This window comes from Ictalurus punctatus, chromosome 25 (genome assembly GCF_001660625.3).
Source record: "Ictalurus punctatus breed USDA103 chromosome 25, Coco_2.0, whole genome shotgun sequence".
NCBI classification, from domain to species: Eukaryota; Metazoa; Chordata; class Actinopteri; order Siluriformes; family Ictaluridae; genus Ictalurus; species Ictalurus punctatus.
Window position 1 is genome coordinate 14,769,733 of NC_030440.2, and position 26,803 is coordinate 14,796,535.

The 26,803-nt window shown below is 35.8% G+C and overlaps 1 protein-coding gene across 8 annotated transcripts in view; it reads left to right on the top strand.

The window, feature by feature from the left end:
• The window catches only part of trdn (triadin), a 69,648-nt gene extending 48,142 nt beyond the window's left edge, over positions 1-21,506 (top strand). For 4 of the 8 annotated variants that reach the window (XM_053675685.1, XM_053675688.1, XM_053675692.1 and 1 more), the window contains 20 exons: positions 897-986; positions 3,907-3,945; positions 4,575-4,616; positions 5,116-5,148; positions 5,263-5,316; positions 5,404-5,451; positions 7,486-7,536; positions 8,504-8,545; positions 8,665-8,706; positions 8,939-9,004; positions 9,105-9,152; positions 9,254-9,295; positions 9,391-9,420; positions 11,899-11,946; positions 12,457-12,504; positions 12,650-12,679; positions 13,799-13,924; positions 14,011-14,040; positions 16,903-16,947; positions 18,045-21,506. In XM_053675685.1, coding sequence (XP_053531660.1) covers positions 897-986; positions 3,907-3,945; positions 4,575-4,616; positions 5,116-5,148; positions 5,263-5,316; positions 5,404-5,451; positions 7,486-7,536; positions 8,504-8,545; positions 8,665-8,706; positions 8,939-9,004; positions 9,105-9,152; positions 9,254-9,295; positions 9,391-9,420; positions 11,899-11,946; positions 12,457-12,504; positions 12,650-12,679; positions 13,799-13,924; positions 14,011-14,040; positions 16,903-16,947; positions 18,045-18,214 — 1,124 coding nt within the window. In that variant the 3' untranslated portion in view covers positions 18,215-21,506. The remainder of the gene's footprint in view (positions 1-896; positions 987-3,906; positions 3,946-4,574; positions 4,617-5,115; positions 5,149-5,262; positions 5,317-5,403; positions 5,452-7,485; positions 7,537-8,503; positions 8,546-8,664; positions 8,707-8,938; positions 9,005-9,104; positions 9,153-9,253; positions 9,296-9,390; positions 9,421-11,898; positions 11,947-12,456; positions 12,505-12,649; positions 12,680-13,798; positions 13,925-14,010; positions 14,041-16,902; positions 16,948-18,044) is intronic. The other 4 variants (XM_053675687.1, XM_053675686.1, XM_053675689.1 and 1 more) reach the window with 4 other exon arrangements.
• The last annotated feature ends 5,297 nt before the right edge of the window (positions 21,507-26,803 follow it).

The following is a 26,803-nucleotide window of genomic DNA, read 5'->3' on the forward strand; positions in this document are numbered from 1 at the left end:
TTCTTAATTCTGATTGGTCAGAAGGCGTTGTTTAATTTTCTATAAAAACAGCTCTGAGAGTAGTTTGGCTATAAGACAAATTGAAGGTTTATATTAATGCACTTGTTCTAATGCATTATCATTTCTATAGTAACAGCTTACACAGGGATTTGTATGGCAGATGCGCCACATAAATGGATTTTATAAACAGTTTTCTCTGCGTTGACGTTTATTGACGTTTATTGTTAAACATTTTTGGAAGCAGTCTTCAGTGTCAATGCTCTGTAACAGTCAGTAACATCAAGCTTTCATACACAGGAAGGTCTTTGGGACAGAGGGGTTTGCAGTTTTTGCACTTTCTTGGTAACATGACAAGCTGCATTCTTTTGTCTTATTAATTAAAGAGAATAACAATAAAAACTGGTGAGGAAATGACTGTTTATAGCTGTAATAAAGTAAGTGATAATGGAAACTACCTGGGGTTGCAAATATTCCACAACATTAACCATAACTATGAACGGATAAAATGTATGATGTGGCATTCTTAAATTAATAAAAAAAATAAATTAGCACTAGCAAATTGCTCCAATTTCTGCTGAGACACATCACACCGCCCCGTCGTTCTTTACATTTCTATTACAGCACACACCCGAGTGTGTTCTATTCTGTATGCAATGAATGGTGAGAGTATTTTATTTTTTAACATTACACTGATATGGGATGTTGTCGGATGCAGTGTTTGAGAGCTTCTACATAAAATTATATGACAAGATATAAGGAAATATACAATATTACATTACATACGATTGCAATGTCACATATAGGCTATGTTTGTTTTCAGCGTTTTTCACAAGTCAAGTATAAATGAGCAGCATATCTGATTGTAACATTTTCATTTTGCATTTGTTTGCATTCAGATAAACAAAAAGAATCCACAACCTGTGTGTGTATGCAGCCGTCACAACCCATAGTGCCTCAAATACAAGATAAGCCCGAGGAGGAAAAAGGTACCTAATATTAACTGAAATTGACATCAAATGGTCACATCATTGTGCCTGAAATGAGAGAGCTAACATAGAGAAAAACACAAATTACATTTTACCATGCCATGGGGATTGATGAACCTGTCACAGTATTCAGCTTAAATGAATTCTGTGTTAAATCATGTTGTGGTTTAGTAGTTTTATTTCTCTTTATCCAATAGATAGATAGATAGATAGACAAACAGACAGATGTATGTATGTATGTATGGATGGATGGATAGATGGATGGATAGACAGACAGGGAGGCAGATAGACAGACAGATGGACAGACAGATAGACAGATAGCTACAGTGTCTTCCTCGATTATTGGCACCCTTGGTAAATATGAGCAAAGAAGGCAGTGAAAATTGTCTTCATTGTTAAACCTTTTGATCTTTTGTTTAAAAAAAAATCATAAAACTACTGATACTCTGCTCTCATGGATATCAGACAATTGCAAACACAACACAGCTTTATCAAATATATATATATATATATATATATATATATATATATATATATATATATATATATATATTTGTAAAATATATGTGCGTAACAATTATTGGCACCCCTATGAATTCATATGAGAAAAATATATTTGAATTATATTCCCATTGTTATTTTTAAAAACATTTTGTACACCTGGGGGACTCGGAACAGGAAATTGTTCAACTATGACTTCCTGTTTTACAGGGGTATAAATATGAGGTAACAACTAGGGGAAATTCCCTTAGTCATTCACAACAATAGGTAAGAGCAAGGAATATAGCTGTGATGTGCAGCAAGAGGTTGTTGAGCTTCACAAAATGGGAATTGGATGTAAGAGAATAGCACAAGCATTGAAAATGCCCATTTCCACCATCAGGGCAATAATTAAGAAGTTCTAGTCAACTGGAAATATATAAAGGTGCCAATAATTGTTGCACACCTATTTAGCATTTTTTTTTTTTTGATATACCTGTGTTTTGTTTGCAATTCTTTGATATCGATGGGAGCAGAGTATTTTTGTGAATTTTTTTAAAACAAAACATCAAAAGGTTAAACAATAAAGACAATTTATTCACAGCCTTCCTTGCTCATATTTACCAAGGGTGCCAATATTAGAGTGCACTGTAGATGGTCAGATGGACAGACAGACAGGCAGATGAAAATGTCTAGGCTAAAATGAATAACACACACACACACACACACACACACACACACACACACACACACACACACACATCAGGACATTTAGTTTGTTGGTTTTTGCAGCTGTTCCTTCAATAGCAAAGTAACAGAAATGGTTAAACAGCACATGTTAAGATTGTACTGTATTGATAGTGGGGAGGAAGAAAATTAATCATCTTGCATTCAACCCAAGCTGAATATTGCTGCCAGTTTTATCTACTTCTTTCTGTTGTTCTTTAGTAGAACATGCCAAAAATGATCTTCTGCTCTAAAGTGCCATCTGGTGGAGTATTCAGTACCAACTACCATCTAGCATGTGTGATTCTCTTCTTCTCATGCAGCCTTCAGTGAAATCTGACCTGTACTATACATATAGGAAATGTTTTTTTTTTTTTTTTTTTTTTTTTTTAGATATATTTCACATAGGAAATGTGTGATCACCCCAATTTACAACAGCACAGATTTTCTACTTCAGCTTTAACACTGGGCTGAATTCTAGTAGAAGGATTGTCTCTTGTTTAACTCTGTATCTATCACTCGGGAATTTCCGATGATGTCATTAATTAAGGATTTCCCATCATATGAAACCACAGCATCATCAATGCTGGACTGTTATACTCATATGCACACACACCCACACACCCACACACACACACACACACACACACACACACACACACACACACACACACACACCCAACAGTGCCACCTGCTGTAGGTTCATTAGACCTCACACACCACTTTTACCTCTAAGTTCAGTGGTTATTTTGTAGCTTTGTGAAATTCATAGAGTATATAATTAATATAATTAATCCTGTCCTGAAGTTACATGTTACCTTATGCGTTTAATAGAGAAGCATGTATAATTTAGTTGAAGTGTCAGAATGATTTGTGAACAGGGAGAACTAAAGCTAATTATCTTAAATTCAGTTCATTTTTATTTTTTTAAAGCAGAGGTTCATAACACATAGAAGGTCTTTTCATCTAGCACAAAGACATTTAAAAAACCATGCTGTATGGTACACCTACAGCAGAAATCATCATATATCAGCTGAGTAACACTTTACAATAACAGTACATGAATAACTATGCACTAATACCTGAATTAATACTTGCTTAAATATGAACTAATGAGGAGTTAAGGCATGTACTATACTAATCCCAAACTAATGAAGTGCTAACTTTAACTACAACATGAGTCTTATGAATTTGTGCGTGAAAAACAACCCCCTTAAGTACATGTTAGTACATGTTTGTTAATTAATGTAAAGTAAATCAAACATGCTCAATAATATGAATTAAACCTGCATACATGTACTAACATGGACTTAAGGTGGTCGATATTCACACATGAATCTATCTATAAGACCCACGTCGTAGTTAAGGTTAGCTCTTCATTCGTTCGGGATTACTACACGCCTTAACTCAGGGGTTCCCAAACTTTTCCAGGGCAAGGCCCCCAAAAAAAACACTGCCTTAACTCATCATTAGTTCATATTTAAGTGAGTATTAATTCAGGTATTAGTGAATGATTATTCATGTACTGTTATTGTAAAGTGTCATCATCATTCCTAAATATTTAATAAGTCATAGGTTATTTATTTAATCCACCACGCCATGTACAGATGTATGCGATGCTGCAAAAACCTTTTTAACTTACGAGCTTGTAGCCTGTCAGTTCTCATGGTAACTGTGTTTATTTTATTTATTTATTTATTTATTTATTTTCTAGAGGAAGTAAAAAAGGAGCCAGAACAAAAAAACGATCAAGGTATGTTGAAAAAAAAAAAGAAAAAGAAAAAAGAAAAGAAAAAAAGAAAGATAAAGTTATTATTATGAGTCCAATTAATACTGGGATATAAACTGTTTCCATATTTTATGTATGTTATATATCATTTTAGTAGAAGCATTAAATAATAATTAAATTAAAAAATAATAATACATGATGAATTCTAAACAAATGCACATATTATAGGTTTCCTGTTTCTTATGAACTTATCAATGAACAAATTAATCATTTAAATATGTAAGATCTCCAACACAGTAAATTATACTTAGCCAGCATCTTTAGTTCTTATTAACACAAATTAATAATGCTGTATGACTCAAATAAAGCACATTAATCTCATTTTGCTGCTCCTTTTATTATTTCATTACCAGAAACCCTATTATTAGGGTCTGTTTAACCTAATACAACTTCATAACTACAAAAACATTTTTTCTTTTTATTATTTTTTTAGATGACAATTTTACAGAATTCCTTTTTTGCGAAATGAAATTTCAAGACATGAACTTCTAAAATCTGAAACGATTCTGTGTATTTGAATGAAATCATTTTTAAAATCCTCCATTGCACTGATGTATACAGTCATACGGTATGTTCGTATTTCTGTACTCCAGCTGTGAAGCAGATGGTGGATTCTGAGTTACCGCAAAAAAAAGGTAAAAAACCAGCAGCTTTTCCCCTGATTTCCTAAATTCCTGCTTTGGTATAGCTTTCGATGAATATTTCTACAATACTACACTAACATGGTCAAGGCGGGGCAGGATTTTATAGGGTTGATTATTCCTTTTGGGAAATATATCAAAGAGTTTCATTAAATTTTAGGATTGCTCAGTGCACAATTAATTCAAATGATGATGAATCTTGCTAATCTTCTTATTAAAGACTGCTCCTTAATATATCCATCCTTTTCTCTAATGCACCGTTAGAACACATTCAAGACTGTATTGTATTATTCACTAGCACTTCTTGTGCATTAAAAAGCAATACAAATGAGAGTCAAAGGTAAATAAATTCCTGATTAGGGCTTTTTAAAAGAGCAACACAGCTCAGTTTTCAGTCAGATCAACCTTCATTAACTTTGTGACTTGTGACTTGTTTACACAACATCTGTTGGAATAACTTTTTGAAAATGACACATTTCTGGATTCATTTTAGAAGGTGTTGACGTCGTGGTCCCACTGCAGGAACGTAAGTGTCTTATAACGATGCTACAGCACAATGCAGATGTATTTATATTGTTAAAACTGTGTATGAAGAGAGTATAAATGTGAATTGCTTAAATTCATTCATACCACGTTGCAGTCCCAGCATGTCGCCCAACACCGGTGTACTGCCCAGCTCCGCCCGGCTGGTACGGTGAGTACACTGACATCATGATGAACAAGAGCTCATACTTTTTAATTTGATTGACTTTAATAATCACAGTCACTATCTACTTTGCAGTGCATCACATAGTCACAGATAGTCCATTACCACCGACGCCTGTGCGAGGTATTAAAAGCCGTTTCACTTCAATTAGTGTGGGTCTTTTATTTCACAACTGACAAAGTTAATGCATGTGAATGCGGCGTCTGCGCTATAAAGCCTGAGGAATTAATTAATGGTAGTGCATGTGAATGGCTGCTGTTACCCAAGAAAACTGGTGTGTCTTGCAAACTGTAAATATTCTCCCTGTGTTGAGCTTTTCCATATTTTATAGCGTTACAATGGACTTAACTGAGATTGTAGATCATGAATCTTCAATTGTTTACAAATAAATAATGATCGCATAAATAGTCTCCCCTATTGCTGTGAAACCCATAAATTAGTTCTGCTGAAATTGCCATGAGGAGTCACACAAAACACTGATTTTTAAAAAAAAAAAAATTAATATACAATAGATATCGCAAGCAATCAATAATATTTCACTGTGAGGACGTTCTCAAGAGAAAGATTTTTAGAGAAGTGTTTGTTGGAAAATCATTTCTTTATTAATTAATCAGGAAAATACCATGTACTGTTATTTATATATATATATATATATATATATATATATATATATATATATATATATATATATATATATATATATATATAAAGGATTTTATGCCAATTTCTCCAACAATAGTAAACATTTTGAGAAATGTATCTGTAAAGTCCATTCCTTCATTCCATTATTATAAGTAGGGACCCTAGATATTCTTGATGCTGATTTTTTTTTTTTATTGCACTGATATTTTAGAAGAAGCAGAAGAAAAGCCTTTATTTGTCACTTATACAGAATTCTTTTCTTCACATATCCCAGCATGTTAGGGTCAGACATGATACGCCAGCCCCTGGAGCAGAGAGGGCCTTGCTCAAGGGCGCAACAGTGACAGCATGGTGGTGCTGGGGCTTGAACCCCCGACCTTCCGATTAGCAACCCAGAGCCTTAACGCTTGAGCCACCACTAGTTAGTGTACATTATTAGATTTATAAAGGAAACTGAATCACATTAATTGGAATATATCATTATCAGGAAACATGCTTTTTTTGTGACAAGTGGGCAGAGCTTAACGGTGGTCACGAGGGGAGAAGACACACACACACACACACAAAAAAAAAAACATTTTTATGTTGGATTATAAAAAAATTCCAATAAAAAGTTCCAATAAAGTCCATTTCAGCTGCATGTTATAACACTATAAAATGGAGAGAAGTTCAAGGGGGTAAATACCTACAGTATACAAGGCACTGTATACTCACTGGAGTTTTTGTGTATGTTTGGTCTGTTGTCATTTCAAGTCAGCTCATTACGTTTCTTTATTATTATTTTTTAATTAATTAAACCCTTTTTGCATTAAATAAAGCAGTGGCTACGACTTATTAAATGTCTCTCTCTCTCGACCCCCCCCCCCCCCCCCCCCCCATCTTCCATTTCTAAAAAAAGGCTGCTCATTATTCTAGTGGCTGGAATTGATATTTAATGGTGTAGAAAACAATTCAGGCTCTATTTTTAGACTGACAGAATGATTAATGCATAATTAGCACTGCTCTCGTGCCAGAGTAATTAGTGAGATTAAAACTCATTATTAAACCTGGAACTGGAACATGTTTGTGTTTTCCTTTTGTGTGCTGTTTATGTTTTGCTCAGCAAATAGGCCAGAAAGCACAACTAATGGCTACGATACTAAGCTACCAGTCTGGTGGCTCACCTTTGTAGTTTTCCTGAAGGATAGGACATAGTGAACGGGTTGTGCATTGGTTATGCATTGCAGTACTCGGCTTCATGTTTGCCCTGTCATGTTTCATCTTCTCCTGCTCTCATAAAGCATTAGCTTCAATGAAAGAGGGGGGAAAAGGCAGAAGATAAAATAAAACCAGTCTTCAGACCGTCTGGACTCATGTGTTCATGCCGCCTTATTCAGCACTGTGTTGCTCAACCCTGAAATGACTCTCTACGTGCTGTGTCTCATTTGCAATTCTAATTTGAAAATTTCTCAACACACCAGGTTACTGAGATTTTGACCATTTTGGCATGTGTTTTTTTTTTTTTTCTTCCTTCAGAGGCTCAATTTGCTGCAATAGCAACTCATGCAGTCACGCTTCAAAGACAAGGTATGTCCTCTTCTTGACAACAGAATACAGAATTTTTATCTCCTTTCTATGGTGGATTGGGGGAAAAAATTTTTAATAAAAATAAATCATGTGAGACAGTGGGTTTAAATGATGATGAGTTGTGGATATAGCTACATTTAAACAGTTATTTTTGGCAGAGATGAAAATTATAACCAGTCATTTGATTTAATGTCATTAAATTGCTTTGAAATTAATATATTAAGTCCACGAGTTAAGTAAATTGAGATCTATTTCATGGCCTTGGCATTTTAAAATGAGTGACACAGAAAGCAATTCAATCATTGTCCCCACAGGAACCTAAGCATGGAGATGACTTATAATATTACACTTTAATATTGAAATCTCGCTTATAGTGGAGTCAGTGGCCTTTTCACATAGATATACCATTAGCCTGCACCAGCTTCAATGTTTTTTTTTTCTTTCTTTCTGGATGCAATGTACAGTATTACATATGATGGACTCAATTTACACAATTCATGGCCACAACAAGATATTTAGTTTGTTTCTTCAATATATTAATTTGTGGCCTCAATATATTAAAATTAATACCATGTCACCTCAGTGGCTCCGTACAAAAACCCTGAAAAAGAGGAAAAAGTATGTAGCTAAAGAGAAAGCCAGCCTACTCATCTGACTCTATGTAATCTAGCATAATGTTTATCAGATTAAGAAAAGTGCCTAGATTATTCACTCAAATTTTCTAAACTATTAACTATGGACATTTTTACTGGTTATCATATCCCATACTTTTCCTGTTTTTTTTTTTTTTTTTTAAAGACCTGTTCCATTGTATATCCGTTCTGAAGGTTATCAATATTAGACTTATTTAATAATATCACATAATGATATTCAAATTTCACCATTTTTAAATCATTTTAATATCCCCTTGTATGAAACCCTGGCTCTACACTTACACAATATTCTTAATGACACTTAAAAAATCCAGATGCTGACCAAGAGAAACCGAAGCAAGCAACAATAAAGAAAGGTAAAGAGCTCGAGAAATTCGCTCTGCAAGTAAAGCATGGCAGTTCTGTTTTGTCTTCTTACTTTCATTAATATGAATAATATCATGCATATAATTGAAGACTGCTTCCCAAATTACAGAGTCTCCTGTTAAGAAGAGAAAAGTAATGCCTACGAAGAAAGGTAAGAAATAATGAACTATTTTAATGAAATACAGCCGGATGGAAATTTTATAGAAGCTTATTGTGTTGGATTTTAAATTTTCGACACAAGGAAATTTACTGTTCCAAACAGCTCACACAAAACGAAGCACCGATGGGGTCTGCATCTTAACAGTTAACTTTCCTGATTACCAAACCATTTATGAAATCTGGTACACTGATTTCTTGTAACATACTGTATATGTGATGTCCAGCTACTGTCTCAAAAATATTGAAAACAAAGGCACCTGAGGACAAAGTAAAAATTCAGAAAAGGAAAGGTAGGTGTTAATGTTTAAGAAAATATTTATTTTCCCAATACATAACCCAAATATTATCTCACAATCATAAGCTTTTGTGTCTCATACACACGTGTTACAGGTCGTGTGACTCCCAGAGAGAAGCTCAGACTGATCCCCCATAGGCGAGGTATATGTATATACACACTGTAGATTATATATATAAAAAAAATCTGAATCAAGTCACAAATATGACTTTATTTCTGACTGTAATTTATTTATTTATTGCAGAAGTACCAAAGCTGACCAAACCCATCAGATCAGCCGGACCTGGTATGTTTTTATAAGTCTGATCATGTCTAAAAGTTGTTGCTTCATTTGAACTAAATTCTGAAGACTAACCATGAATTATTTGTTTCTACATACAGTAAAAAGGAAGGCCAAAGTTGTGGAGAAAGGTTAGTCTAAATTTAAATACATCATTATTTCTAGTTTATACAAATACTTCTTTTACGAGCATGGACTATTTCCCTTATGTGATCTCAGTTATGATATGTTAAAAAGTTACTGCACGTTACAAGGCAAAAAAGCTACGTAAAGGTCAGTCTATACATTGTTATGCATGTACGGAATATGACAAGGGCTCAACATGTAATTTCATTGTTACCTTATGAGCCCTCATGTGCTTTATAGGTTTACTGAATATGACATGGCTCAAAGTATCTTAAGGCTTGTGACTAGAAGCGTAAGTGAAGGAAAGTATTTCAGGCTAAATGGAAGTTTAAGTGGAAACCCTGTACGCCTGTTTATTTACATAGTTATCGTTCAATCATGTGACTTCAGCTCAATGCATAACATCATGCAGATACAGGTCAAGTTCACATCACATCAAGTTCACATCAAACATCAGTGTTTGACAAGCATGATCTCTGTTACTGGTGCCAGATGGGTTAGTGTGAGTATTTCAGGGGAAAAAAACAACAAAAAACATCCTGTGTGTGGAGGGTCTGCAGGCTGAAACATCTTGCTGGGTGGCTTTGGATCAGGTGGTAGAGTGGGCCGTCCACTAATCATAGGGTTAGTGGTTTGATTCCTGGCTCACATGACTCCATATGCCGAAATATCCTCGGGCGAGACACTAATGGCAAGCTAGCACCTTGCATGGCAGTGTGAGTGTGTGTGAATGGGTGAATGAGACACGGTAAAGTGCTTTGTAGAACTGCTAAGGTTTAAAAAGAGTGCTTTATAAGTGCAGACCATTTGATGAGAGGGATCAGAGGAGATTCTGAGGCTGGCACAGACTCACTGAAACTAGACAGTTTGAAAAAGACCAGGTGATTTTTTTTTTTTTTGTAATTTATCTGATCTTTAACAGTCCAGTTTCTGTGAGTCTGTGCACATGATAGACTCAGATTCTTGTTCTTGGCTGACAGGTGTGAAACCTGATCTTCTGCTCTTGTAGCCCACCCACGTCAGATTAATGTTTTGTGTGTTCTGAGATGCTTTTCTGCTCACCACGGTTGTAAACATTGATTTATTTGAGTTACTGGTTCCTTCCTGGCAGCACAAACCAATCCAGCCATTTTCCTTTGACCTCTCTTATCAGCAAGGTGTTTCCACACACAGAACCGCCACTCACACAGTGTTTTTTGTTTTTCACACCATTCTGTGTAAACTCTACAGACTGTTGTGTGTGAAAATCCCAGGAGATCAGCAGTTAGTGTATAGCGTTGAAACGAGGTCAAAATGATTATATTGGTAGCTCTGCTATAACAATAATACTTTATAATGTTAAAAAGTTCTCTCAAATGAGCATTTTGTCATATTACACTATTTGCATCGATGTGTGTGTGCATATGTATACATATAGAGTAATACTTTTTTATTATTATTTATATAATTTATAAAAAAGATTGTAATTCATGCACAGATACTAATCTACTTACATGTGGTGTACTTTTAAATCCTCGATGTAAATGTATTGAGGTTTGCGGTGAATTAATCTCCGATGCCAGAAGTTTATGCATCAGGTCACACCTTTTAGTTTTACTTTCAATTAATAAGATTTTCTCCTGGTTCTCTGGTTTCCTCCTACAATCCCAAGAACATGCTGGTACTCTAAATTGCCTCTTGGTGTGAATGAGTATGTAAATTTATTTACATAATATATTTACACATACACATAGGAAGCTAACAATGATAACGCAGCACTGGAGCAGGAAGTGAGGAAAATGCAGGAAGCCGAAGGGAAGGGTTTGCTGCTCTTCTCTGACCGCATCGAGACAAAGTGCAACAACTTGGTGGCAGAGTGTGTAGCAATTGATACGGGAGACATTGAAATGCTGAAAAAAGGGAAACAAACAAATAAGAATTTAATCTGCCTGATCCGGAGTTTAGGAAATGAATTAGATTTTTGTCATGAACATTATTTTAAGCCAGACACTCACAATCCCTTTGAGATACAGGTCCTTATTGAACAAACACACATTTGTTTTTGGAAGCTTGTGTGTATGACAAAGAACAAAACTCTCTATCATGATCATTCGACAAGTCACCTCGCGATGCGTTTTGGAGGCGGACAATTATAATTTAATGATAAAGTGGGAGTAAATCCTGCTGATGCCATTAGAGGTGATCGCATAAATGGTAAATGAATCACTTGAAGAATTGACAAATATATTTATTTATTTAAGCAGAATTGCTTAAATATAATTTGTACACACTACATTCCTCTTATTTCGATAAAAGCCTTGGCTGTAATGCGCAATCGTGGAATTAATCAAAAATAATTATAATACCCACATTTTTTACAGTTTAATGACTCAAAGCCTTGAGTTTTGAACATGCATTAACTACATAATTCATTTCAGTTGTAGTGTAAGACGGATTCATTCATTAAACACACTAATGTTCTGTTCGTTTAATCATCTCAAAAGGAAAAGAAGAGAGGAAAGGAGTCAAGGATGGGAAGCCTACAGTTGACGGTAGATGAATAAGCTTCGTGCTTTTTCGCAAGATATTTTAGGACATATTTGCTCTTTGTTGTTTCTTTAGACTTGGCCATTTTGGGATGAACTGCTTCCAGCATCATCTTAAAGTAAACTAGGATTAAAAACCAGTGCTTTTTTTGTTCTGAATGATGAAATGAAGCCCAAAGAGAAGGGGAGGTATATAACTCTAGCTAATTAATGACCTCAGGTTATCATTGGGCTTGAATTATTTTTAGTTCTCATTAAGCTTTTGGCTCATATTTTATTGAAATGCTGACAGCAGCCTCCATAATCTGATCAATCAGTCACGGAATCACATTTCTGTGTCTGAGAGAAAAATAAACACCCTGCTGTTTCCTGTCATGTCTTATAAAGATTGATAGAACAGACACAACATGATGGTTCTTGGTTGAAATGTAATTTACTAACATACCTAAATCCAAACTGCTCTTTGTTTTGGCATAGTAACCTTAAAATAATGTTCTCATTTGGATCTATTGATAGAAAAAAACAAAAGCAAGCCAACGAAAGTAAAACGAGCCGCACTTCCAGGTAATTATTCATGAATCTTTTATGTTATTTTATGTTACTTTAAATTAATTATTAAAATGAAATGCAGAAATGCTAGAACTGTTAAAGTATGAGACCAAATAACTAAGCTTGTGTTTTTTTTTTCTTTCTTTGTTTGGTATTTTAGCAAAAGTGGCTAGAATCATGGCTGTAAAAGGTGAGCTGCAGATATGATAGAGGGTGTTAGCTGTATGAGATTATTATTGTTACATAGAGTACATATACTATGTACGGAATGACAAAAAAAATTGTTTTAGGAAAATAATCAATGGCAAGGTGATGTGAAGTGGCCCAAAGCGAAGCAGGGTTACTGATACCACCATGAAACTAACTTCACTTACTGAAGTGATTTATTCCGCTTATACCACAGAAGTTATTTACTAAACAACAATACAACACTTTTTAACCATTTATAGTTACATTTAATGTTGTGGAACATAGTGCTTGTTATCACTTACATTACTGCAGCCATAACCTTCTGTCTTTCCCTCACCAGTCTCTTCTTTTCTCTTTCTTGACGTTAATAAGAGCAAAAAAAAAACAAAAACCCTGGACTTGTCATGTTAAAGATCAGCCCATCTTGAAGACTTTCCTTTATTGGCAAACTTAAAGTTACAGCGTTACAAAGCACTGACACTGGAGACTCCTTCAAAAATGTTAAATAAATGTCTCTTTACCCAAAACTACCATATTACCAATTACACATTACACAGAATTACACATGCTTTTTTTTTTTTTAATTATCTCGAGCATGCACACCATAAAAGTCCCTGTGAATGAGTTAGTATATAAAAAATGAACGCATCAACACAGAACTGTGATTTTAACTATTGTCAGCGCTGCTGTTATAGAAATTTAATCAACAAGTAATCAGATTCAAGCATTCAACCCTGCTGTGGTAGAAATTCTGTTTATATGAACTTTATTCATTAAACTCCAAAGCAGTGCCAGCTAGTGTAGTCATACAAATCCCTATTAAACTCTTAACTCTAACTGGCACAAGAAAATTGGATCTGTTAAATAGCAAACTTACAAGACTAAAAGCCTGACGGACTTTCTGTACACTCGTGACAGCTGAGATTAAATGAGCGTTTGATTGCCTGTTACATCACTCTGTAATTGCAGAGTACTCTGAATTCCTGACAAGTCAGGCTTAGAAGAAACAAAAAACTGTAGAAATTGATTGATGAATTGACTGTGCATTAGATGTCAGAGACTATTAAAGTAATGTCACTGAACTGAAAAAGAGTCATGCCATATTCACTACTGTTCACAGGTAAAAAAGACAGAAGAGCTGCCAAACCAGGTCACAAGGAGATAAAATCTACCATCAAATCAGCTCCAGAAGAAACAGAAGTTACCAACAAACCTGCTCCAGAAGAGAAAGGAACTGATTCAGAAGGTATGCTAAAAAAATCTGTTAATAAATAGCTAAAAATTGTCAAATTATTTCACTTAATCTTTCTAATTCCTTTAATTTGTTGCTAGAAAAAACAGCTGGTCCACCCGCACCAACAAGTGAGTACAGTTTTGTCATTTTTAAGGCTTCCATTAGTTCAAGTTCAAGTTTAATACACCATGCTGTGGCTTAACAACAAACTGCCAAAGACAGAGGTGTATTTATACGTAGATTAAACCATGCCTGCATATTTCAGCATTGATTTACTGCCCTAAGAATTAAATAGCATTTTACATACTTGCCATTTATAGAACATGGGGAAACTACCAAACGTTACAAGGCATGACTACAAGGTACCACCATCCACTGCGTGACTCGATTAACATTGGGCGATTAACTTCTAAAAACAGGGTCTGACTAATTCACTGAAAATAAATGAACCAGATGGGTTTGTCGGTCACTGAGGAAAACATTACACAACAGATGTAAAATAATGTTTTGAAAGTTAGCAATAAGTGTGTACTACAAGCACAGCATGGTTAATATTATGGGATGCTCTACTCTGCTAGTCCAGTAATTACCCAGTCCTTAAATGTGTGGCAGCCTAGGAAAACATGTCGATTGCTCTGTGTATGAATTCTGGGAAATGGACAAGAAAAAAAGGAATAAAAATCAGGTTTTGGTTAAAATTTGTTTGTTCTGAATATATCACACGATAGGTTTGTGGACACCTGGCCATCATAGCCATATGTGGTTCTTCTCCAAACTGTTGCCACAATGTTGGAAGCACACAATTGTATAGAATGTCTTTGTATGCTGTAGCTTTACAAATTCCCGTCACTGGAACTGACAGACCCCAAAATGTTCCAGCATGACAATTCCCCGTGCACAAAGCAAGCTCCATGAAGACACGGTTTGCCAAGGTTGGAGTGGAAGAACTCATGTGTCCTGCACAGAGCCCTGACTTCAACCCCACTGAACACCTTTTGGTGTGAAATAAAACACTGATTGCACTCCTGACCTCCTCACCCGACAACAGTGCCTGACCTCACTAATGCTCTTATGGCTGAATGAACACAAATCCCCACAGCCACGCTCCAAAATCTAGTGGAAAGGCTTCCCAGAAGAGTGGAGTGTATTATAACAACAAAGAGGGGCAAAATCTGGAATTGGATTTTCACAAGCACATATGAGTGTTTATAGTGGCCATAGGTGTCCACAAACACTTACCCATACAGTGTACTTGACACTTCAACCTTAAAAAAACATAAATATATTAATCCAATGTGAGATGGAAATGTTTTACTTACCATCTTGCCTAAGATCATGTTAGGTAAGTAGCCAATTTAACAAATACCGTGGTAAAAAAAAAATCCGTCTGTTTAAACACATCTAAAACCTTGCTAGCTAAGAAAGATTTCTCACACAGTGAACATGCTTTGATCAAGTTGTTGGATAGCTGTGTGTCTTGGTGAAATTGATATACAGTGAGCCTAACCAATTCAGTTTGTAATCATATTTTCAGTTTGTAATTAATATCACTTTCTGGAAAATCCAGGCTTTTAAATGCTAGAACGCAGAATGTAGTTTACATACATACAAAATAGGTCAGGAAGTAACAAAACGCAAACAGAACAAATGTCAACAAATGTCAACCATCTGTTTTCCCAGGCCGTCACACAATTATCTTTCATGCTTATCTTCCAGGACTCTTTCACCTACCACTTCAAACATTAACATTTCAGTCATCCTTCCCAAGTGTTGTCTTTCAAGCTCTTTGTCATAATCATGTTCAACATGGTCTCCAGGCCTCTTTTTTCATGTAATGAAATAAAAATCACAATTATAATTCAGCGTGCTTTTCCATAGTGGATTTGTTCCTTGGTCTGATGTGTGTAAATAGATATCCATGAATTTAAATTTGTTGCTCCCTCAAGGCCAAATGGCTTGGGCAGTGGAGGCTTGACGGTTATGGCTCTGGGTTACTGATTGGAAGGTCAAGGGTTCAGGCCCTAGCACTGCCTGGCTCTGGGTTACTGATCAGAAGGACGGGGGTTCAAGCCCCAGCACTGCCAAGCTGTGACTGTTGGGCCCTTGAGCAAGGCCCTTAACCCTCTCTGCTCCAGGGGTGCTGTATCATGGCTGACCCTGTGCTCTGACCCCAACTTCCTGGCATGGGAAATTTCCTCAAATTTGAATGCATATTGGGGATGTGCTTTAGCTTTGTTGCATTTTCTTCAAATAAGGTCATAAGAGTGCTTACCCAGATAACCTTTGCATCTTTTCATACTACTGATGTTGTTCCAATTGTTATGAATTTACAAATTGAAGACCATGTTGGGATCAATACACTACATGGCCAAATGTTTGTGGACACCTGACCATCACACCCATATGTGCATTTTGAGCATCCCATTCCAGATTTATCCCCCTTTGCTGTTATAATAACATCCATTCTTCTGGGAAGACTTTGTACTAGATTTCCCTTGGATTTGCCAATTCAGCCACAAGAGCATTAGTCAGATGAGGAACTGATGTTGGATGAGGAGGCCTGGGGTGCAGTCGGTGTTCGAGTTCATCCTAACGGTGTTCAGTGGGGTTGAGCTGAAGGCCACTAGAGTTCTTCTACTCCAACCTTACCAAACCATGTCTTCATGGAGCTCACTTTGTGCACATGGGCATTGTGATGCTGGATCAAGCTTGGGCTACTTAGTTCTAGGGAAGTTGTAAAGCTATAGCATATAAAGACATGCTATACAATTGTGTGCCTCAAACTTAGTGTTTCGTGAAGAACAACATATGGGATTATGTGATTATCTGGTGTCCACTAACTTTTGGCCATGTAGTGTATCAGATTCACATATAGCCTTAACTGAACCTGATTTGCCTACTGATCTGGCGTTGGTATCCACTCTTGATTGTGCATGTATTGGGTGTATAGTTCTAATGTGTTTTTATCATTCCCTGTATGTGTTAATTAGAAGAATCCAAAGTTGAAGAAAATATTACAGAAGGGAAGAAGCCAGGTAAGCAGAAAGTCCTATAGCAACCTATGTTACATTTCATTCTTTCTTTCTTTTTTTAAATGAAGTTATTTATTTATTTATTAGAAGGGGGTTACAATTTGGTCATATGCCAATTCTCACCCAGTAGCTAGCTCTCTTGACAAAGATGGCACATGCTTCCTCCAAGTCACACGAAGCCAGACACTGCATTTTTTAACAGCTAATCATGCTACATCACAGGGCAGTGTAACACACTCAGAGGAAAGCTTTATCTCCCCTCTGCTCCGTAAATGAGCTCACAGACACCAATGATTTCTTAGTGTCCCTCTCATTGACACGGGAGACCATTAAAAGTGCGATAAAATAACCTCCATCCCATGCACACGTTACAGTTTCACGACTTCATTTTGGTATTTTGTGAGCACATTAACTTGTGTGCATGAGTAACTGTCAGAGCATGATATAAAAACATATGCAAAATAATAGGATATGCTGGATTCAGTGCTATTTTGTAACTGGTCGAATGATGAAGGTGGAATCCATTTCGTTAAACCAAATTTGCAGTGATTAATGTGAAAATTACAAATAAGTGCTATGCATGCAACAATATATTAATAATATACTCGACTCCTAGTAGGCGTTTATTCCTATCACATTTATATCATATTACATTTGACAGCAAAAACAACAACAAAAAAAAAAATGCTATTTACGTCTTCAGTCTGAATTTTCTATCCGGCATTTTTGGGTTTAAAGGCAAGTGCTTGTGTCTAACAGCGATGAAAATGTTGAAAAGCCTCATCTGGCAGAAAAGAAAAAAAAAAGTCTGGCAACCTCAGAATTCATCTACATAATCTGAATGGAGAGCCCGAAAAGTGACTTAAGTACCTGTGTAACCAAACTCTGAATACAAATAACTTTCCCCATGTAAATGTTGACATACCTTTTAGACTTAAGTCCCTGATTTCTGCATATGTCCTCGAGAGACTGCATTAAAGCACAAGAATGACCATGACCTATAAGCAGAGAACATTAACTTGAAATAAATTATATGATGATAAACAAAAATCAATCAAACTATTTCTGCATCTCTTTCTTAATTTCTTCCTTTTTAACAGGCAAGATCCCATACTTCCAGTGTGTGCTAGTGGGTGGAAAAGCCAGCCAATATCCATTACGTCCATTATCTCCTGCTACGACTCCTGCTATTAACCCGGCCATGATGAGAGCCATGATGGAGCAGAGAGCCAGCGTGCTAGAGCAGAAAGCCCGGCCAGCAGGGCAGTAACTCAGAAAAGCAGAATTTTGTGAAATTCTAAGTTGATGCTGATGCTCTCACACTGCTGCTAGTCTCTTTATCAAACTCTGATGTAAGACTAAACACCTGAGAGACTTTTTTTTTCTTCTTTTAATTCTTGTCTTATGGGTTTTATAGCCAATAAACTATTCCTTTATAAATGGCCATAACAGTTAATCCATGGACATCGGTAAAGAAATGATTAATGACAAAGCCGGTGCAGTGTTTACATGACAGTATAGTACACGAAAACACTCATGCACTTAGAATTACACGACATGTCATATACATATTTCATATAATGTTTAACGGTAATATTTTTCAGTAACATTCAGGGCTGAGTTTCCAGAAAGCATCACAACTAAATGGTAGAGCGAGCATCACGACGAATTCTCGTTTAATCGACCAGTTAAAATGATCTTAAATTTACAATGCTTTTGGGAAACTGCCTCCAGATCTGTTTACATTTGAAGAAACCTCGTTTGAAGAGTCGACATCAGACTCTATTAGAGAGGATTACATTTAGACTTGAAAATGTACAACTCAACTATATGCTCTATGAATATTTATTTACTTATTTACCTAGGCATTTACAGTAATGCATTAGAGAGGCATAATAAATGTGTTATTGCTTTGCCTGATATCCCCATATCTGTATAAAGTGGAGATTTTATCTCTTGCCACAGGCCGTTTCCTTTATGTCACTGTAATATGATCAGGTAAAGAGTTCCTGTAACATTTATCACATTTCACAATATTACCGGAGATAATATTTATGAAAATAAATATAGGCCAGACGAAATCCTGAGTAAAATCAGTTGGGTTTTAGCCTGGTTAAAGGTCTTCAGTAGTTCTTCAGATATTCTTCAGTTATTCATCTTAATACATATTGCGCAATAACTACAGTAAATTAATCAGTAAAGTACTGTAAATTAAACTATGTTCAAAGTAATAACAAAACTGCGTAGTAACAAGAGTGAAGATTATTAAGTCCGATTGAGTCTAAAGAACATGTAGAGGATATACAGAATGTGCCTGTGTTAAACATTTATTTTGTATTTTAATTGTTGATAATTTGGTAACGCTTCCTACGTAAAGCCATTTATGTGTTACATAGCATCCGTGACATTCGTTATGGATGTATACTTAGGAGATGATGTAGTCTGACTGCTCTTCTTCTCTGCAATCACGTGGGATCGTCACGTGGTAACGCGGTGCAGTAATGTGAGCATTTTCAAAACGTGGAAAGTCTCTGTATTCGCAGTATCTTAAAGCATTTACAGTGTAATACTATCCGCATTTTGAAAATACCTGTGCTACTTTAGCATGTTAGCGTGCGACGTGACTCGGAAGCCCATTTTTGTTTGTGGACAAGAAAAGACGTTTCATGAGTCTAATCACATGTTGTTAAAAACACAAACCTTACGTATGAAGTGGTCAATATGTAAAGAAAAAGACACAAAATTATTTATTAAATATCAATCATATTCAAATAGCATATCGGTATAGGTTAGTTTGACTAAAATGTATATCAAACAGAGCATTAATATGCATTTAATAATGGCGTCATATGAGCAATTATACCTGTGCCTGACTGTGTTAGGAACTATAAAGTATTCCAGATGTCATATAACACATTATTAATGCATTGATAATCACTATGACTACACGATCAAAAAGGAACTCTAACATATTTAATAATAAACTAGAATACATCATATAAAAGAAGATGTGTAGGAAGAAGTCGTCTTACAATATGCCTTCTATACAACATCACTTTAAATAAGAAAACATGTAGTAGAAGGTGTTTTGACTTATTATGACCAATAGATTATAGACAATTTAAATACAGTGGTATGATGTTAGCACATTGTTTCCATCAGCACTGTCACACCTGGAACATCGTCCACCATGTGTGAGATTTTTTTTTTTTTTTTTTTTAAAAGAAAGAAAAATCCAGGAGTGGCTTTAAACTTGATTATTCTTTTATTGTCTTATTTAAGAATTGACTTCCTGTCTATATATAGAAGGGGTCAATGAACTCAAAATATCAGCTTGCATGTTGAAGGAATTTTCATTATCACGTGGATGGAACAAAATGCTGTAATCATGTGCACGTTGTATGACTTCATATGGATACAGCAGCACTAATATCGGACGTAAATGTAAACGAAGGTTTGGATAATAACTGAGCCAGTGTGCTGTAACAGCATGACTGAGAGGAGGAAAGTAGGCCACAGGAATAATCTCACTGCTGTGTGCTGTTTTCTCCTCCTGAGCTCTCAGGATGATGGCTGAGCTTTAGGAATTCCAGCCATGTTTCTCTGATTGAACGGAGATATCAGTGAAAAGCTTTGGTTTTTAGGCAAATGATTTAAGTTCTGAGGACATATAATTTTTTTTTGTCTGAATGTACAATAATTGTAATTTTGTGTTTATGCTGTTATATAGTGAGCAGTGCTATCATTAATTGACTTGGGGATACTCAGGATTTCATTTAGCAGGGATAGCATTCAATATTTGCTGCTTTAGTATTTGTTTTAATTTTTTTTTCTTTGCTAGATAATTATTTTGCTGTAGATATATCTCGTCAAAGGCACATTATGGATTGATGCTGAACCTGAACAATTTTGTTGCCCTGATGCCTTTTCTTCTTGATGTAAACCATTAATATATTCAGGGGAACTCTGATTAGATTAAATTGTTTCAGAAATGGCCAGATTATCCAGTCAAGGTTGGTCTATTGTAATGTAATGTAATACAGAAAGAACGACTTAATAGGATTAAGGATTTCAAATGTGTCACTAATTTTGGTAAATCATTGTAAAGAGAGATGTGAGGTGTGTTTCAATAAAATGTATAAAAATGGACAAATATCGTTGGTAAATTACTGATACTGTTTACATGACTTGGTTTTCAAGTTTCAGAACATACAATTTAATAATATAGTATTGTAATAAATATATACACTACATATTCAGTATCAGCTTGCACAACAGTCTCTAGAGTTTACACAGAATGGTGCGAAAAACAAAAAAGAGCGTAATTGTGCACAGTAAGTGGACAGAAACAGAAGCACCTTATTGATGAGAGAGGCCAGACTGGTTTGAAAATGACCTGAATGTTTGATATGAACTTTTCCTGAAGCTCTTGACCTGTATCTGTGTGATTTCATGTATTAGTCTGCTGCAATATGATTGGCTGATTATGTAACTGCATAAATGATCAGGTGTATAGGTATTCCTAATTAACTGTTAGGTGTGTATATTAAATATTAAGTATATATTATGTGTTTATTTCACTCTGGAGTTACTGAGGAAGTTTCATCACTTTATATGTGACTTATTTTAAATCCATCCATCCATCCTTCCTCCATACTGCATATCCTACACAGGGCCGCGGGGAGCCTGGAGCCTATACCGGGGGTGGGGGGGTCACAAGGCAGGGGACACCCTAGATGGGGTTCCAATTCATCACAGGGAACAATCGCACACACACTCACACACTATGGACAATTTAGAGATGAAAATCAGCCTATAGTGCATGTCTTTGGACTGGGGGAGGAAAGCGGAATACCCGGAGGAAACCCCCGAAGCACTGGGAGAACATGCAAACTCAGGGTGAAGCTGGGAATTGAGCCTCCAAACCTGGAGGTGTGAAGAATACCTGCTGACCACTAAGCCTCTGTGCCACCCCCCAACCTGCCCCCACCTCATTTTCCATTATATTGTCTAATCAGCACTGTGAAGTCAGCTTACATTCAACACTTCCTTCCACATTTACTCTAGGGCATTTCTCAGCTGTTGTTTTGCCTCCTTTTTGGACGCCATCATCTCATTTTAACTCAATTAAATACGCTCAATTACTCAGCAGAAAAGGAAGCAGATGATCCCATTTTGAGTAAGCTCAGCTCTAATTTCATCCAACTCTGCATGAACTTAGCCCATATCCATTAAAAAGTGGAATAAAAATAGTGAACTACATCCTTTTAAGGAAGAATTCTCTATGGTGTCTAGCTAAAATAAACATAATCTTAGCTGAGGTGTGTGACTTTGGTCCTCAGATTTGGTGAACAGCACAATCAGGACACATCAGCTGATGAACGTGGATATGTGGGTCAACACGAGGACTTAATTAGAATGATATTAGCAGTGTACGAATCAGAAGGTCAAGGTCCTAGGTCAGGTTTCTGATGCATAAATACATTGCAAATTGAATTAGTTGTTAATAATTAATAAACTGTAATCCATGCTGTCGATGTGTACAGTATGTTAATAACACAACAATGCAAAGTTTGTCTGTTTGTTTTTTTTTGTTTGTTTGTTTTTTAAAAAAGAAGCTATAACTCTTAAATGGGACAAGTGCATGACTTGATTTTTTTTTAACTGAAAGAAATAATAATTAGCATGCAGGTGACTAATATGCATATTCCATGCTCGTAATACACACTCCATATGTTTGAATGTTATGAAAATATATGAGTCACCATTGCAGCGCTGCAGTGCTCCCAGCACTCTCTCTCCCAGCCGAGGAGTTTCCTTCAGGCCAGCCTCTCTGCTTCCTCACCACTTCAGACTGTCTGTTTTAGACAAGAGTCATTTATACAACATGGAAGCTGCTGGTCTGAGTAGACGGCGTGATTGTGACTACTGTATTAGCTTTGGCATCTCGTGCTCTCGAGTAGACCATAAAGGCCCCAGAGATAAATGTATTAGGCTCTGTGTGTGAAGAAGCTTCACTGATCTTAAGCTGAGAGAAAGGAAATTGTGCAGCACAGTAGAATAAAAATACCATGGGCAATGTAATAACAAGATTTTTTTACTCAGTGTAAATCATCTTGTACAGTACTGGGTTTCTGGTAGAGAGCAGGAACCAGTTTGCATGCTTAAGGTCACATGACACACTGCAGTGGCTCTGTTACTAAATTATGTAGGAGGACAGAGATTTGATGCAGCATGTGGTCTGTTGTATGCCCCTGAGCATGAGTGGATGCTACAGAGGGTAACTGGGTAAGGAGGAAGGATTCTGCTATAGGAATGTCCCATATTAAAATTGCTGGTCGTCTACAGCCAAATATACAGATATCTGTAATGGGTCAGCTTCTTCTTGTTCTTCTTCTTCTTCTTCTTCTTCTTCTTCTTCTGTATTATATGTAGTTGTTAAAAATATTATGTTAATTGATGTTAAAGAAATATATATGAGTCCAGATATGACCGATTTCACAAATTTTTCCCTGTGTGGTTATTTCTCAGCCGTTAAAATCCACAGCGTAGATTTGTCTGTAGATTGGGGACAGTGGCAAGTATATTGTGGACCAAGTGCACAATTGGAAGTAACCATATTTAATGATTTTAATGACAATTGGTCTCTGTCGCCAAGAATACCCCAAATGCAACCAGTGTGCATTTTAGGTGGAATTACGGCTGTACTCCGGTTGCCGTATGTGGGCCAAATGACAAAAGTTCTGAGAAACTCTACTTAAGTTAAAATATGGTTAGTGTCAAAATGTTAAATCAAAAGTAGAAGTATGGAGCCAAAAAGCTGCTTGTATGAAAGTCAGAAAGTTTTCCCCTTGTGGTCATTTCTCAGTCAGTAAAACTCTAGATTTGTCTGTAATAAAAACAAAGGGGAAAAAAGCACTCTGATTTACTAGAACACATGATACAGAACAATTTATGATACAGTATGTTATAAACACTACTTTGAACACACTCTCTTAACAATTTATGAATGCATTATTGGATAACATTGTTATTAAAGTCCCCGTGAAGTGCCTTGAAATGTGCAGCGTTATTCATCATGTTTATGTAATTTCCACTGAAACAGGAAGTCAGGGCGGGACATATCGAGTGGCTCCTCATACTTTTTAAATAGCAAATAGTGTTTCGCTTACCTCACAGCCCCTGCTAAACTGTACTTGACAGTTAGTACCATGGATTTTTTTAATGTTGGGGCGGGGCACTTCAGATTCTAGAGAGCATTTAACTTTGCAGAAAATCTGATGAGAAGCTGAAGTGCAGAATGTCATCAAAACTGTTGATCCGTATCGGTGGTGGAGAGAGACTGTACATTTTGAATGCACAGATCTTGTAAATGTGAATTGTGTCTTTGTTTTAGAGTGCACTGGCTTGTAGATCACCTTAAGGCTGACATAATCATACTGAAAGCCACAAAACGTCTATTTTGATTTCATGGGGATTTTAACAGCAGTGTCTTTAAAAATAAAAAATAAAAAAATAATAATAATAATAATAATAATAATAATAATAATAATTATTATTATTATTATTATTATTATTATTATTATTATTTTTATTTTTATATCAATGTGTATAATGCCTTTTTAATGCTTGTTATCAAAGTATTCACAGGTAAGTATAAAGAAAGTAGAAAGTGATACCAAAAACTGTAATATGGGAGCCCAATAATGTTATTTTAGGAAAAAAAACATTTCTTAAACTCGAACATTTTTCTTAAAATCCAGAAATCTTACATCTTAAAGTCCTGAAACCAAAAATCTCTCTCTCTCTCTCTTTTTTTAAAATTTCACAAATCTTAAGTGCTATTATGATTAATTATATACTGTAGTGCATCAGAAATAATGTAAATAATAAATCTCCATTTCTCTCTTTGTACTCTGAAGTCATTTACACATTCATTCTTTGTCAATCACCTGTTAGACACCCCCTACCTAGCTAATTAGCACACTTTATTCTGGATCATAATAAATCATCACCACACACTTTCAGATTTTGCTCATGAATCAGCGCCTACTTCTAAAATCTGGGATCTCATAGAACTTCTCACAGATACTTGTGACCTTCCAATAAAATAAACACGATGGATAACAGTTGTCGGTGCTAATGGTGCGTGCATTTTTCAACAACAAAAATAGCACATACACCAGCAAAAGCAGTCAATAAAGTCAGCGCCAAGAAGACAGAATCAACATTCATCTTGCAGCATAAGCTAAGGGTGAGTCGGAATTAAAACTAGAGGTCTGTCTGTACAAAAGACATAAGAGTTACATGCTAGTAGTCATGATCTTGACTCCAGTAAACACTGATATCTTCAGTTCAGCTTATTGTTTATTGGTATTTTACACCTGATGTAAACATCGCAGTTCATAAGTGACAGTTGGACATTTGGCATCTCCACACTGTACAATATTTAATATTTACAAATCAGGGCAGCCATGACTGGACTGTGTACAGATCAGAGAGATGATCTGGGGCCGATAGGTCAAAACCCACACCACTGACAAGATAAATGTTTAAGACCAGCCTAATTTCAGGACATATTTTGCAGTCAATTTTCTAATTATCATGTTGTGTGGGGAAGGCATTAGCTAGCTCAGATTGCAGATGATTAATCCTGGCTAAATATAATTGAGTTTAGGGTTTAGTTATGGCAATAGCAAGTGCATTGTGGAAGTAGCCATATTTATAAAGATTTTAATGGCAATTGGAATCTGGCCCAAACACTGGCCAAATGCAACCAATGTTTGTGTAAAGTTTCAATTTTAGGCCAAGTTTTAAGGATACAGTCTCATCAAGGTGGAGTTACGGCTGTGCTCTGGCTACCATAAGTGAGCCAGATGACATAGTAAGTGGGCCATTACCAGGGTGAAAAAAAGTACTGAGAAACTCTAATTAGGTTAAAATATGGTTCGTGTCTAAATGTTAATTCAAAATAGAAGTATGGAGCCAAAGAAAAACTGCTTGTATGAAAGTCTGAGAGTATCAACATTTATTCATACTCAGGTTTTGTTTATTATTACGCCTGGGATCCTTCAGCACAGTGTTCAATAATTAAGGACACATTTTTAAAATTTAGTCTTGGCAGCGTTGACAAAGATGAGGTGAATGTTCTTTCCATTTGAAGTGATGCTGATAAAAATTCAGGTGATTTTGTGTTAAACAATCTGGTGTAAGGCTTTCCAGAAGTCATTTTACCCTGCAACTATGTGCGTCCTTTTTTCTTTCTTTTTTTTTTTTTTTTGTTTGAAAAGGTACCATTAGCACAGTTGCACGCAGATTTATTTGACGCTGGTGTACAGTAAATTCGATGTTTTGGGGGTTTGTATTCTGAAAAATAGTGTAAAACAACATGATTGGCATAGCAGCTGGGCAAGAGAAAAAAATACATATATATCATGGCATCTGAGATATTTAAGGAGTACTTTTAAGGGTCAAAGAGTAACTTATTTCTTGTAAATTTACTTGAGCAAGGGTGCAAGTATTCAACTTCATAATACTCGAGTAAAGTATCAATATACCAAGATATTACTTAAGTACAATAATGAAGTACAGTTTCTGAAGTATTTTCCCCTCCTGGCCATTATTCATTATTCAAACAACACAACTCCTATCAAGCATCCTGAAATACACACAAATGCACAAACAAGGAAACGCACAGAGATCTTTAAGAATCAAAAATGGGAGTTTAAATAACGTGTGTCAATATTTATTGGTTGTTCTGTTTGTACTTCTGTTTCAGTTACATAACTTATTTCAGCATTTTGTTTATAACAACATATACACAACCTGTTTAACACATCCCTTTAAATCACAAGTGGTT